This window comes from Phocoena phocoena, chromosome 12, assembly GCF_963924675.1.
Source record: "Phocoena phocoena chromosome 12, mPhoPho1.1, whole genome shotgun sequence".
NCBI lineage: Eukaryota > Metazoa > Chordata > Mammalia > Artiodactyla > Phocoenidae > Phocoena > Phocoena phocoena.
In genome coordinates, this window is record NC_089230.1 from 19,250,081 (window position 1) to 19,262,595 (window position 12,515).

General features: G+C 36.0%; 1 protein-coding gene across 1 annotated transcript; it reads left to right on the forward strand.

Annotated features, from left to right (window-relative positions):
* The first annotated feature begins 4,521 nt into the window (after positions 1-4,521).
* FBXO30 (F-box protein 30) lies at positions 4,522-11,280 on the forward strand. Its single transcript, XM_065889169.1, has 2 exons — positions 4,522-6,555; positions 10,342-11,280. Exons 1-2 carry the CDS (start codon positions 4,522-4,524, stop codon positions 10,543-10,545), a joined length of 2,238 nt encoding a protein of 745 aa, XP_065745241.1. The 3' UTR covers positions 10,546-11,280.
* Positions 11,281-12,515: the final 1,235 nt, after the last annotated feature.

Below are 12,515 nucleotides of genomic sequence, written 5' to 3' on the forward strand. Positions count from 1 at the left end.
ATTGAGGCACAGTTTTGAATTCAGGGAACACAGGAATGAATGAGACAGAGATGGTGCCTCCTTTGTGGAGCTTATAGTTTTCCCGTGGAGATAGATATTAAACAGGGTAATGATTTACTTCAAGTTATGACTAGTATTACCAAGGAAAAATGCAGTGTGTAATGAGCACATAAGTATAATACGGAATCCATACCATACCTTGCCTTTGGGTATGTGGAAAAGTGACATTTAAGCTGATAAAGATTTGAGGTAACAGTTGGGGAAGTAAAGGAGTGTGTAAAGTATGTGTGTCTGTCTGTCTCTTGGAGGCAGAGGCAGACATTAAGAACAGCCTGAAAAGCTGTGTTGAATATTTGGGTGACTTGATTTAGCATATTTAAAATCGTGCTGATTTGCAGTGCTTTATTTATTTATCGCCTTATGTATTGTAATGAATTTGGAAAAATAAAGGAATTCTTTTTTGAGGGCAATATCTTTCTGTCTAGAAATAGCCTTAAATGACAAAGTCTCATTTCATTGTATGTGAAAATGCCATGCCTTAAATTGTTTTTATGGATTGCTTGTCAGCCACAGATTATGAGTTGGCCTAGAATTTCTGTTAGAGAAAATTGAAACTATTGTAAAACATTTAATCTTTTACAGTATTTTCTAGTCTAATGAAACTTTTTCCAGTCATTCAACTTTAAGTGTAAATAGATATGTTATTTGGAACGTTAAGATTCTTTTTCAAGAGAGTTTATTTTAAAAAAGTTAATACTGAGGAGTTTTAAATTAAGCTCGTCTTGACCTTGAAGCCTCAGTTTTAGCAACAAGTTTTCTGCTGGACCTGCTGTGTCACTGTTCAGCTGATAAATCAGGGATTGACATTTTAAACCCGTTTCATAGGATTTGTGAGCAATTGTGCAATACTTTTTGGAGGCATATTTAATTTGATAATAGCGATCTTGAAAGAGGGTGGATCTGGAACTTTTAAATTCTGAAACAGTACCCCAGAATACTTTTTGGGTATTGTCTACTGCATTTTAAAAAGACTTATTTCTTAATATATTTAATTGTAAAATGGACTTAAACTTGATTCCTTCTTTGTATAGCTGTTTTGAGAATGGTTAAATTTGTACTATTTCATATGTTTATACTGAGCGTTATAAATGTAAGTTATTTTTAAAATAATTTAAAACTCTTATGTTCAAAGCAAAGTAATGTGCTATTATAATTAGAAAGGACCAAAAAGACTCTCTTGACCACAAGGGTGATTAAGTGTTGGAATAAACTACAAACAAAGTTGTGTAACTTCCATTCCTCAAATACCATCTTAAAATTGGATCACCAAGTTACTGAAGTGCTGTCTTATTTTCTTAAACTTTATAAGCATATCTCTTATCGTCCATATGTATTGATGAGATATAGATTTCAATCCTAGCTCTGCCACTTACTAGGTAGATGACCTTGGGTAAGTCACCTACCCTCTGTGTACCTCAGTTTTCTCTGGGTTGTTATGAAGATTAAGTGACATTGACATGATTCTACAAAGAAGGATAAAGTAGGGACATAGTGTTCCATTTTCCTTGAAGTCTACTTCAGTAAATAATAAATGTTGTGGACTCATTGCTGTGGATGCTTTTATTTTTATTATTATTTAATCATTTCTTTTATTCAGAGGGGGAATAGTGTGGAAGAGGGTATTTATTTTGAATCTTGAGAGCCCTCTACTTCTATTTACCTTTCAGAGTTGTTGCTGTTTTGCATTTAACTCAGTTGTTTGTAACAGTTGCTATTTTAAACACTTTTGAATTAAGCATGTTTTGAGATGTGTTCTGCCTGGTATAATCATGTGATGTGCATGTAACATAAGGTGTTCCTACTAGTTCTGAGAGCCTTGGTCACTTCTGTTGGAACTGCTTGTGTTTTTAGGTTTCTCTGTTAGTAACAGTCACGTTTATAACCTTCAGCATGTGAGATGAACTCAGTCTACTTGTAAAGTAAGAAAGCTACAGCTGTTTTCACAATCTAATCACCCAGTAAAATTTGTCTTAATTCTTATTAAAGTTTCTCTTTGCTTAACTTACAAATGTCATCATTAGTCTGTCATTTCTTCTATTTTAACCCTTTTTAGCATGTCTATCTTCAATTTATAGGTTCTGTCTTTAGCTTTAAAATTTATAGGGATAAGCATTCAGAAGTATTTAACTCATTTGTAATTTTTAAACACAGTTTTAAAATGTAGTTTTGTTGTTAAGTGTGTACCTTGTTTTTTTCTGTCCCTGGCATCAGTTCACACCATAATATCAACTCAGAACTTTTCTACTTAATCAACAAAGCTCTGTCAATAATAGACTTTTGCTGTTTGAGTTTGAGGAAAATCAAGCCTGGACTGGAGAAAAAGAAATAGCAATTTGGGGAATGATTAGTTTACATTAGCCACCTAGAAGTAAGATAGAATTAATGGAAGAGAATATGTGAGAGAACTAGCAAGGCTTTATGCACTAAAGTGAAGAAAAATAGGCTAAGAATCGGCTTCTTATCCAGAAAATTATTATTAATTTAATTTGGAAAAATTTTAGGTGAGTTGCCTGTGCCATATACACCTAGAGATATATAATAAATAAGTAGCTGTAGAGATCTGAAGTTTGGAAGAGGGATCTGGGCAGGAGGTATAGATGAGTTTTTAAGCATATAAGTGGTAATGAAGCTTTTGAGAAATTGGGAGGATGTATAGAATGAACCAGAAATGACATGGATCCCTGAAGAAGAGTAATATTTTAGAAGAAAAGATTAAGGAATAACCAAAGAGGTAGGGGGAACACCAGGGAAATGTGAAACCATAAAAACTAAAGAAAGATAGTAGTTCAGAAAGGAGGAATTAGTCAACAAAATGATATAATGGCTAAGGAAGATGAGGTCTGGAAAAAATGCCCTTTGGATTTAGCATTGAGGATCTACATAGAGCGGTTTTAATGAGTGGTGGTAAAAGTAAACACACATTAGAGGGCTGAAGAGTATATGGGAAGTTAACGGGGTTTGTTTGTTGTTTTTCTTTTGAAAGCTTGACTGAAAAGGAAAAAAAACAGCAAAAGGGGGATATTGCTTTATTATACATGTTTTTAAAGATGAAATAGTCTTTTAAGTTTTTGCTGCTAATAGGAACAAGCCAATAAAGAAGTTGAAGATTATAGAAATAAGACATTGAATAGGCTAATTATAAGTAAATCAGTGCATTGTGCCAATACTTTCTCTTTTTTTGTATAAAATTTTTCTTGCTAAAAGCAGGAAAGAACATTAGTTATCTGTAACCCTCTTGTGTTATTTTGTGGGTACTATTTCTGTGCTTAAAATCCTCAGCGGTTTCTAACTGCTTAAAAGTCTGAACTCCTTAGAGTAGCGTATAACACACTTTCCATAACTTTCCTTATTCCTGTCCCACCTCATCTCTCACAGCTACTTTGCATTTCACCTTGTGATCCAGCAATACTGGGAAACTTGAGGTTCCCTCAACATGTTTTGTGAATTCTTGCTTTTCTGTATTTGCAAATGCTGTTACTTCTGCATTGAATGCCTCTCTTCGTTTCTAACCCTACCCTCCTGCGCTTAAGACTTCTCATCTTTCAAGACTACTGTGAACTCTTCTCCACCCCCCACCCATACTGATTTTCTCTGTCATATTGATCATATAAAAATGTGACATGATTTTACTTTCATCTCTGACCTCCTGCTGAAGCTCCTTGAGAGGAGGCACCATGTCTTCTAATCTTCACGTTGCCATACCAAACACAGAGTCTGGTACATGGCAGTTAAACAATAAATAAGTGTTGAATGAATGAATGGAAACTGGCCCTCAGAAGTAAGTGATTCGTCCACTGCCACAGAAGTGGAGCTAGAGCTTATATTTTTTGGATAAATGCCCTCTTTGTTTTAATTAAGGCTTACTCTTTATTTGTTGTAAAATTTATTAAGGCGTAGGTAGAAAGAGAGGTCGGTAGATGAAATCATACATCAATTTATGTATTTGGAGGGAATATTAAAGAAAACATCTAATCAGGTTTTAGTTAAGTATATTCATGAAATTCAGATTATTCTCTTTTAGGAATGTGATGAGGTCTCTGCAATGTGGAGTGCATCATAGCCAGTTTAGTTAAAATTAAAAAGGTAAAAGCTGGAGCATTCTCTGAAACCTAAAGTTCAATATTCATTAACTGGTTTTTGGCATTAATTTATATACTACACAATATACTAGAATTTAAGTATTATATTGAAATGTTTGGCCTGTTGGGCAGATTGTTATATGGTACATAAAAATGAACTTTTGACTTACTTCTTGAATTAAAGTGCTTAAGCTGTTTCAAGATGGATTGATTATATGTCAAATAAACTTGTTAAATGTTTATTTTATATATTTCATCCTCATATAAGCCAATAAACCTTCATGATTTGATGTTTTTCCTTAAAAGTTTTTAAAAAGCGACCACTTTTTGCCTAACTTGTTCTTTCTTTTCCATCTCAGTAACTAGAGCTGGACTGGCCATTATGGAGGAGGGGCTGCAGCACTCTCACTGCGTGAATTGTGTCAGTAGACGGTGTATGACCAGACCAGAGCCTGGGATTTCCTGTGACTTGATAGGTTGTCCATTGGTTTGTGGAGCAGTTTTCCATTCTTGTAAAGCTGATGAGCATCGACTTTTATGTCCATTGGAACGAGTGCCTTGCTTAAATAGTGACTTTGGATGTCCATTTACAATGGCTCGAAATAAAGTTGCCGAACATCTAGAAATGTGTCCTGCAAGTGTGGTGTGCTGTACTATGGAGTGGAACCGATGGCCAGTTAGTTATGCAGACCGGAAATCGTATGAAAATCTAAGCAGAGATGTTGATGAAGTGGCACAATTAGATATGGCCTTGGCCCTTCAAGACCAAAGGATGCTCTTAGAGTCTCTCAAAGTAGCCACCATGATGTCAAAAGCAACTGATAAAGTATCAGAACCTAGAGAACAGATCTCAGTTAAATCAAGTGTCCCAGAAATACCACATACTAATGGTTTGGTGTCTGTTGATGAAGACTCTTATGGTGCACTTTATCAAGCTACTGTTGAAACAACCAGAAGTTTGGCTGTTGCTTTAGATATCCTGAATACCGCCACAAGAGACGTTGGCATGTTAAGTACGAGTCTTTGCGCTTCCCCAAATGAAATGAAAGAAGAAGAAAATGCCAGAGAAAGCTTACAGAACAGAAACTTGAAAGACCAGGACCATCTTTATGAGGATGAGATAGGAGCAGTAGGTGGGATTGACCATAATGACACAAGTCAGAATGCCCAGTCTGAACAAAATGGTTCAAGTGATTTATTATGTGACTTGGATGCCAGTTCCTATGGCACTTCTGCTCTTTGTAATGGCTTTCCTTTGGAAAAGATATGTACACAGGTCATTGAGCAGAATCAGAATTTACATAGTGACTCAAAACAAAGTAACTTAACAAATAGAGAATGTGTAGCATCAGATGGCCCTTCAGAACCTTCTAGTTCACTTTCAGTAGCAGCACAAGTTAGGGAAGTAATACCATCTAATGCTTTGCCTAATGGCACAGTTCAGCATATCCTCATGCCAGATGATGATGAAGACTTGTGTTGGAAAAAAGTAGACTTAGGGGACCTAAGGAATGTGGATGTCTTATCTTTCAGTCATCCTCCTTCATTCACATTTCTTTCTAATTCATGTTGGTCTAAACCAAAGGAAGATAAAGCAGTAGACACATCAGATTTGGAAGTTGCAGAAGATCCAATGGGTCTCCAAGGAATAGATCTAATCACAGCAGCATTACTGTTTTGTCTAGGAGATTCTCCAGGTGGGAGGGGTATATCTGATAGTCGCATGGTTGATGTTTATCACATCGACTTTGGGACTCAGACTTTTTCACTTCCGTCTGCCATATTAGCTACAAATACCATGGTTGGGGAAATAGCTTCAGCTTCAGCTTGTGATCATGCCAACCCACAGCTTTCAAATCCAAGTCCTTTTCAGACACTTGGGCTGGATTTAGTATTGGAATGTGTCGCTAGGTACCAACCCAAGCAGCGTCCAATGTTTACATTTGTTTGTGGACAGTTATTTAGAAGAAAAGAATTTTCATCGCATTTTAAGAACGTGCATGGTGACATTCATGCTGGACTCAATGGCTGGATGGAACAGAGGTGCCCTTTAGCATATTATGGTTGTACCTATTCTCAGCGTAGATTTTGTCCATCAACACAAGGAGCAAAGATTATACATGACCGCCATTTGAGGTCATTTGGAGTTCAGCCATCTGTATCTACAGTGTTAGTGGAGCCTGCTAGAAACTGTGTGTTGGGATTACATAGTGACCATCTAAGTGGTCTTCCTTTTGAAGTCCTGCAACATATTGCAGGCTTTCTTGATGGCTTCAGTTTATGCCAGCTCTCGTGTGTATCCAAGTTAATGAGGGATGTGTGTGGCAGTCTTCTTCAGTCTCGTGGAATGGTCATACTGCAGTGGGGGAAAAGGAAGTATCCGGAAGGAAATTCATCATGGCAGATAAAAGAAAAGGTTGGTTTAATTTAATTGTATCAGTCCCTTATTTGACATATAATAGGCACTTAATAATGTTGTTGCTGAATTAATAAAATTAACCTTGTTGCAAAATTGACCATCCTTAAAACTTAATAATTCAGTATGATGACAAACCTTTTTATAATGATAATGAAAGCAAGAATAGTTAGAATTGTTAGTCATAATCACATATTTACTGCAGACATCCTAGAACTAGATTCTGATGTCATACGACAGAGGCCACTTCCAGTTCTTCAGTTGAGGGGTTCTGTACCTAGTTACTTCTTCTGTAACAGCTCCCTTTGCTTGAGTCCATGTTAGCCACCTTCTAATTTGGGCTCCATCTGAAACATTTTCACCATAGGACAATGGAGGAAGCAAGGAGAAGGTTTTTTACTGCTTGCAATTGGCAGTTTTGGTCCATTCTTAGCAATTTCTTTCTTAGAACTTGGTTATTACAGGGAGAACTTAAATAAGGAGACATGAAAAAAAATCTACTTCTAGTAAGTGACCAGTGGAGTATTTGGGGTATAGAGAATGTAAATGGATGGATGTGGAAATGTGTTAGGCTGAGGTGAGATAAGGGCAGTAGGATTTGATACTGTTGACTCTGCGTTTAGTACAGTACAAGGGAGTGTTGCAGGTTGGAAGCTTGAGCTGGAGATTGGGAACGAATCCTGGCTCCACCATTTTCCTCCTGTGATATCTTACTTTTGCCCAGCTTCTGTTTGAGGTACTATCCAATAGAAACTAGAAGGCATTACAAATACCTTTGATTGAAGGCGTTTTTTCATTTTAGAACATTTATAATATGAAACTTTGATTTTATAAAGTAGAAAAAAATTTGATAAACTTCACATTGGTTGAACAGGGTTCACATTTCTGGCTACTTTGTTTTTACCACCCTTAGGTTTTCTCTTATTTCCACTCATTGCTCCAGTTTTTCAGAATTCTGCGTCTGCTTTTGTGTTCTCCTGAAGCTTTGACCAGTAAATGAGCACGCTAATTATTTTATGTAGAAAATTTCATACTTGCTGCATATATGTGGGTATGTGTGTATTTTCATTTTCTACATGATTTGGTGTCCTTCTGCCATTTGGGATGAGACACTCAGAGCATGGCCCGTTTTTGTCCTTGCCCCCAGTATTGACCTATGAGGTAAAATATTTTCTGGGGGTTTTATTGCTGCAGAAAACCTCATCTACTCTTGGAGTTTGAATTGCCATCATTTATTCAAATAACGTGTGTATATCCTGGCCATTTTCTCCTCTGAACTCCAATCCATTATATACAAGCATCTACTGGACATCTGCACTTGATTATGTCACAGCTTCAGCGAACTCAACAGGTCCAACCTACTCCACTTTTCTACCCCTCTTAATCTCAGAAAATGGCATTTTCATCTCTGAAGCTGCCTAAACTAGGAATTTGGGAGTTAAGGTTGACCCCTTTTTTCCCCCCTTTATTTCCATATCCAGATAATCACAAAGTCCTGTTGTCTCCCCTTCTTCATAACCTCTCAGGTTTGCTTACTGTTTCTACTGCGGTTTCCCTAGTTAGTCCCGCCTGTAGTTGTCTCCTGGGTTCCTACAGTAGCCTCTTCCTTACTGGGTTTCTGTTTCCAGCTGAGTCCCTCTCCAACATATTCTCTATAGAAGAGGTAGAGTAATAAATAATTTCTTAAATACGGTTCTTATGCTGTAGTGCTTGAAAACTTCTTAAATGTCCATCCATTGCCCTGGGGTAGAGGCAGACTCCTTAATGAAACATTTAAGACTTTTCATAATCTTGTCCTCACTTACCTCTTCAGTTTCCTTTTGTCACTTTATATTCCAGCCATGGAATTTATTTAGAGTTGGCTGATGTTTTCTTCTTGCTTTAAGGTGTTTGAGTACACTGTCCCTGATACCTATATTTGAACACTTGAGATGTTCTAGGCAATGTGTACTTTACTTTCGTTAATGTATTTAATCTACTGTCCCTATTTCATGGATGAAGAAACTGTGGTTTAGAGAGGTTAAGTAACTTGTCCAGTTGGTGGATTCAGACCCTGGGAACCTGTTTCTGGAGGTTGTGATCATTATCTCATTGCTATATCCTGTTTACTCTTCAGATCTTACTTTGTCAAGAAAGCCTACTCCGACCCTGTTGAAGCCCTTAGGGAGGTGCACTGCTCTGTGTTCTCCTGGTGTTCTATTATGTACCTCCTACTCTATATACCCATACTGAAGCACTGACCATGCTGTTTGGAAATTCACTGACGACTTGGTCAGTTTCTTTCATTAGACTGTAAGTTCATTGAGAAGTGAGACTCTCTGGGAACCAAAGTATTAACTGCTTTGCATAGCACCTCACATATAGCAGGCACTAAGTAAATACTTGATGTATACTTGGATGCAAAATTGGCCCATGACTAAGAAACCTTGTCATCAGGAGATGGGACCTGTCCATTTTTTCCTGAGTTTGTTTCACCAGACTCTTGACTATGTGGAAGTAGGGAAACTGTCTGCCACCATTGAATCTTTCAGCAAATTCATTCTGTGAAGCTTAACAAAAACTCCTAATTCTTAGTATAGTTTTGTGGTTATGGGGAATTGTAATCTGTAATGTCTATTGTTAGCTGCTGTCCGGGCCTTCACTGACATCTGGGAAATGACTCTATGCAGGGTAATTGATATCAACTTAAGAAGTATAGCGATTAAGTACCTTATGTGCTGAACTATTCTACTGCTGGCTGAAAAATAATTGTGTTCAGAATTTGAAGGCATCTGGCCACCCCAGAATTCATAGCATTCTTTTCTGAGAAGCTCTAATGAGTGCTGAGGGCATCTCTCAAGTTCACAGCTGCTTTCTAGAGTATCTTCTGTTTGCCACGGGTTCAGTGTTCTCTAGACATTTGCATGTTGATTAGCTTAGCTAGGATGCCTGGGCCTGTCTTGCTTGTTAACTATGTTCAGGTAACTTTATATTTTCAAATGTAAAGATGAGAGGGGGCCACAACAGTCATTGCTGGACCTATAAGGTGACAGTGCTTCAGGGCTTGGAGCTGCTGAGTGGGCAAAAGGGAAAGTAGTTCTTATTTTTACCAAAACAGGGATGGCATATAAATACTTTTCCCAGAAATGTATTTTACAATGATATGGAATTAAAAAATGATTCATTTTAAAAAAAGCTCTATAAAAATTTCCAGAAACGTTGAACAAATTGAAGCACTTGTGTTCCTCGTTATTACTAAGTGCGTTTACTACTTATAAATAATGAAAAGAAAAAGTACCTTGGCACAAAATATTCTAGAGTATTTTTTAGTATACTTCATATGGTGTAACAGGAATGGGAGAAAAACTTGGAGAAAAAAATAACACTTGTATTGTCAATATCTCCAGACTATGGATAGGTCTATATATATATAGACATTTGGATAGGATGAAAGCCTGGTGTACAATATGCAGTATTTTAGGAAGTAGCTCTGAATATTTTATAAAAATTGCTTAATAAGTAAGCCAGGTTGGATGTGATTTTCAATGTTGAGCTTTGTCTTTTGTTTTCTTTTTGGTTATTATATTTATTGAAGTTATAATGTCATAGGAATGATTTATCTTACAAATATTTGATAAACAGATTTGTACCCAAATGGATTACTACTTCCAGTTTTGTAGCTAACTACTTGAAACTTTATATTAGATATTTCTCTTAACAGTTAGAAATGTGTGCAGTTAGAGCAAGAATTATGTTTTGATTCTTGTAAGTTGACTTGTTTAAATCTGAAGTAGAATTTTCTTCTAGGTATGGCGATTCAGTACTGCATTTTGTTCTGTCAATGAATGGAAATTTGCTGACATCCTAAGCATGGCTGACCACTTGAAGAAATGCAGTTACAATATTGTAGAGAAACAGGAGGAAGCAATCCCATTGCCGTGTATGTGTGTGACACGAGAACTCACTAAAGAAGGACGTTCACTTCGCTCAGTTTTAAAACCTGTACTTTAAATACTATAATTCCACTTGCACATACATGCAAGCACCTAGTATAATTTCTTGGTAATATGTGACACTTTATTAATGTATTAAAGATTACAGCTAGCTAAATTCATTGTCACTATGTATATAATGTTTTGAAGTGACCTATATTTTTATAAAGTACTGTTTAGTTGGAAAAAAGTTGCCTTAATGTTTGAAATGTGTGAATGTTTTGGAACTTGCTGGACAGGGTGATTTAATTTTTAGCTACGTAATTTTCAGAATTAGTATTTTTAGTGGTGTGCATATTTTGGTTCTTACATTTTTTGCTTCTTAAATAACAAGATCCCGACCAAACAATTTATTCCTCATTTTCCGTGGGTTATAACCTATGCATTCAGAAATCAAAACTTTGATTCTAATTTTTACATCACAGGCTTTTCAGATTCAGAAAACATTCAATTGCTTAAACACTGCATAAGACCATTATAAAGTTTTTATTTTCTAGTTCTCCCCTTACATAATTGTTGATATGTAGATGATCTCTAATATATACATAATATTTAAAATCATGAGTAATGTTGATAATGCCATTTATCATGTTTTAAAAATAGTCCACAAAAATGTTTTCACCTTACATATTTACAACTCTCATACAGAGAGTTGACCATATGCAGCTATTTTTGGTTAGATGCCACATCCAGAGACTCATGGCAGTGTGTTATGTGACAGGTTAAAGGAAAATCAACAAAAGAGCCCTGTGAATTTACTTTAATTTGAAACTGTATATGGTATTATATGCTAGGTATTTGATATTTGGAGAGAAGAAAATACAGTTGGCCCTTCATATCTGCAGGTTCCAAATCCATGGATTCAACCAAAGGATGGAAAATATTTGAAAAAAAAATTCCATGGAATTTCAAAAAGCAAAACTTGAATTTGCCACTCATCTTCAACTATTTATATGGCACTTACATTATATTTACAATTACTTACATAGCATTTATATTGCATTAGGTACTATAAATAATCTAGAGATGATTTCCAGTATATGGGAAGTATGCGTAGGTTATGTGCAAACACTATGCCATTTTATGTAAGGGACTTGAACATCTGTGACTTTTGGGACCGTAGCGGGGTCCTGGAACGAATCTTCTGCAGATCCTGAGAGATGACTGTATACCTCATCTTAAGTTTGAATTGGGCATATTCCGTGAATAAATTTCAGATATTCAGAATGCAAAGGGCTTAACTTTTTATCACAGGTGTTTAAAATTTTTGCCTTTTGATGTTTATAGAAATCACAATTATGTTGTTTTAAGACATTTTAAAATGTGACACTTGGTATCTTTGTAAGATGACAATCATGAAATGCAGAAACCTTTGCAGGTTAATATTCCGTAGACTTCTCTACCAAGAAAGTAAGAATTGCATCTTTGTGTAAAACCAAAATACAACAGAAAGATATTCAAAGACCTATTCTTGAGGTATTTTATTATAGTTTTCAAATTGATTTATACTGTTATTAACCTGATGTGGTCAGTTTAGAAAAATGAGTATATCAGTATTAAGAAATAGATTGCAAAGATGGAGATTTGTACTTAAATAATTTAGGTAACTTGTGGCATTTGGTAGTCTGAAATGGTTACAAGTTACTTTGCTAAAAAAACTTCAAAACTATTTTGTCTTCTTTTCCTACATTTGTCCCTGAGAATGCTCTGTTAACTAGGTTCTTGATTCCCATGTATGGCAATCGGGCAGGGCAGAGCCCTTCCTTGGGCATTACAAAAGAATTCTGAATTGCTTTAAGACTTGTTTTGGTTGGATCAAGGCCTCATTACAGTTGAAAAGTACAGCGTTAAAGACTAATCAATTGTTTTGCCTCACCTGTCATTTTAATTAGAAGAATATTTATTTCTTAGTGCTTAAACCAACTATTTCAACTGTGAGATTTGAATTACATAACCAGTCTCTTTCTGTGAAAAAGTCAGAAATAAGAT

Excerpts from the sequence above, each read along its gene's own strand:
- FBXO30 (XM_065889169.1), top strand. The coding sequence starts at position 4,522 with ATGGAGGAGGGGCTGCAGCACTCTCACTGCGTGAATTGTGTCAGTAGA. Across the intron at positions 6,556-10,341 it reads CATGGCAGATAAAAGAAAAG|GTATGGCGATTCAGTACTGC; the intron begins GTTGGTTTAATT and ends ATTTTCTTCTAG.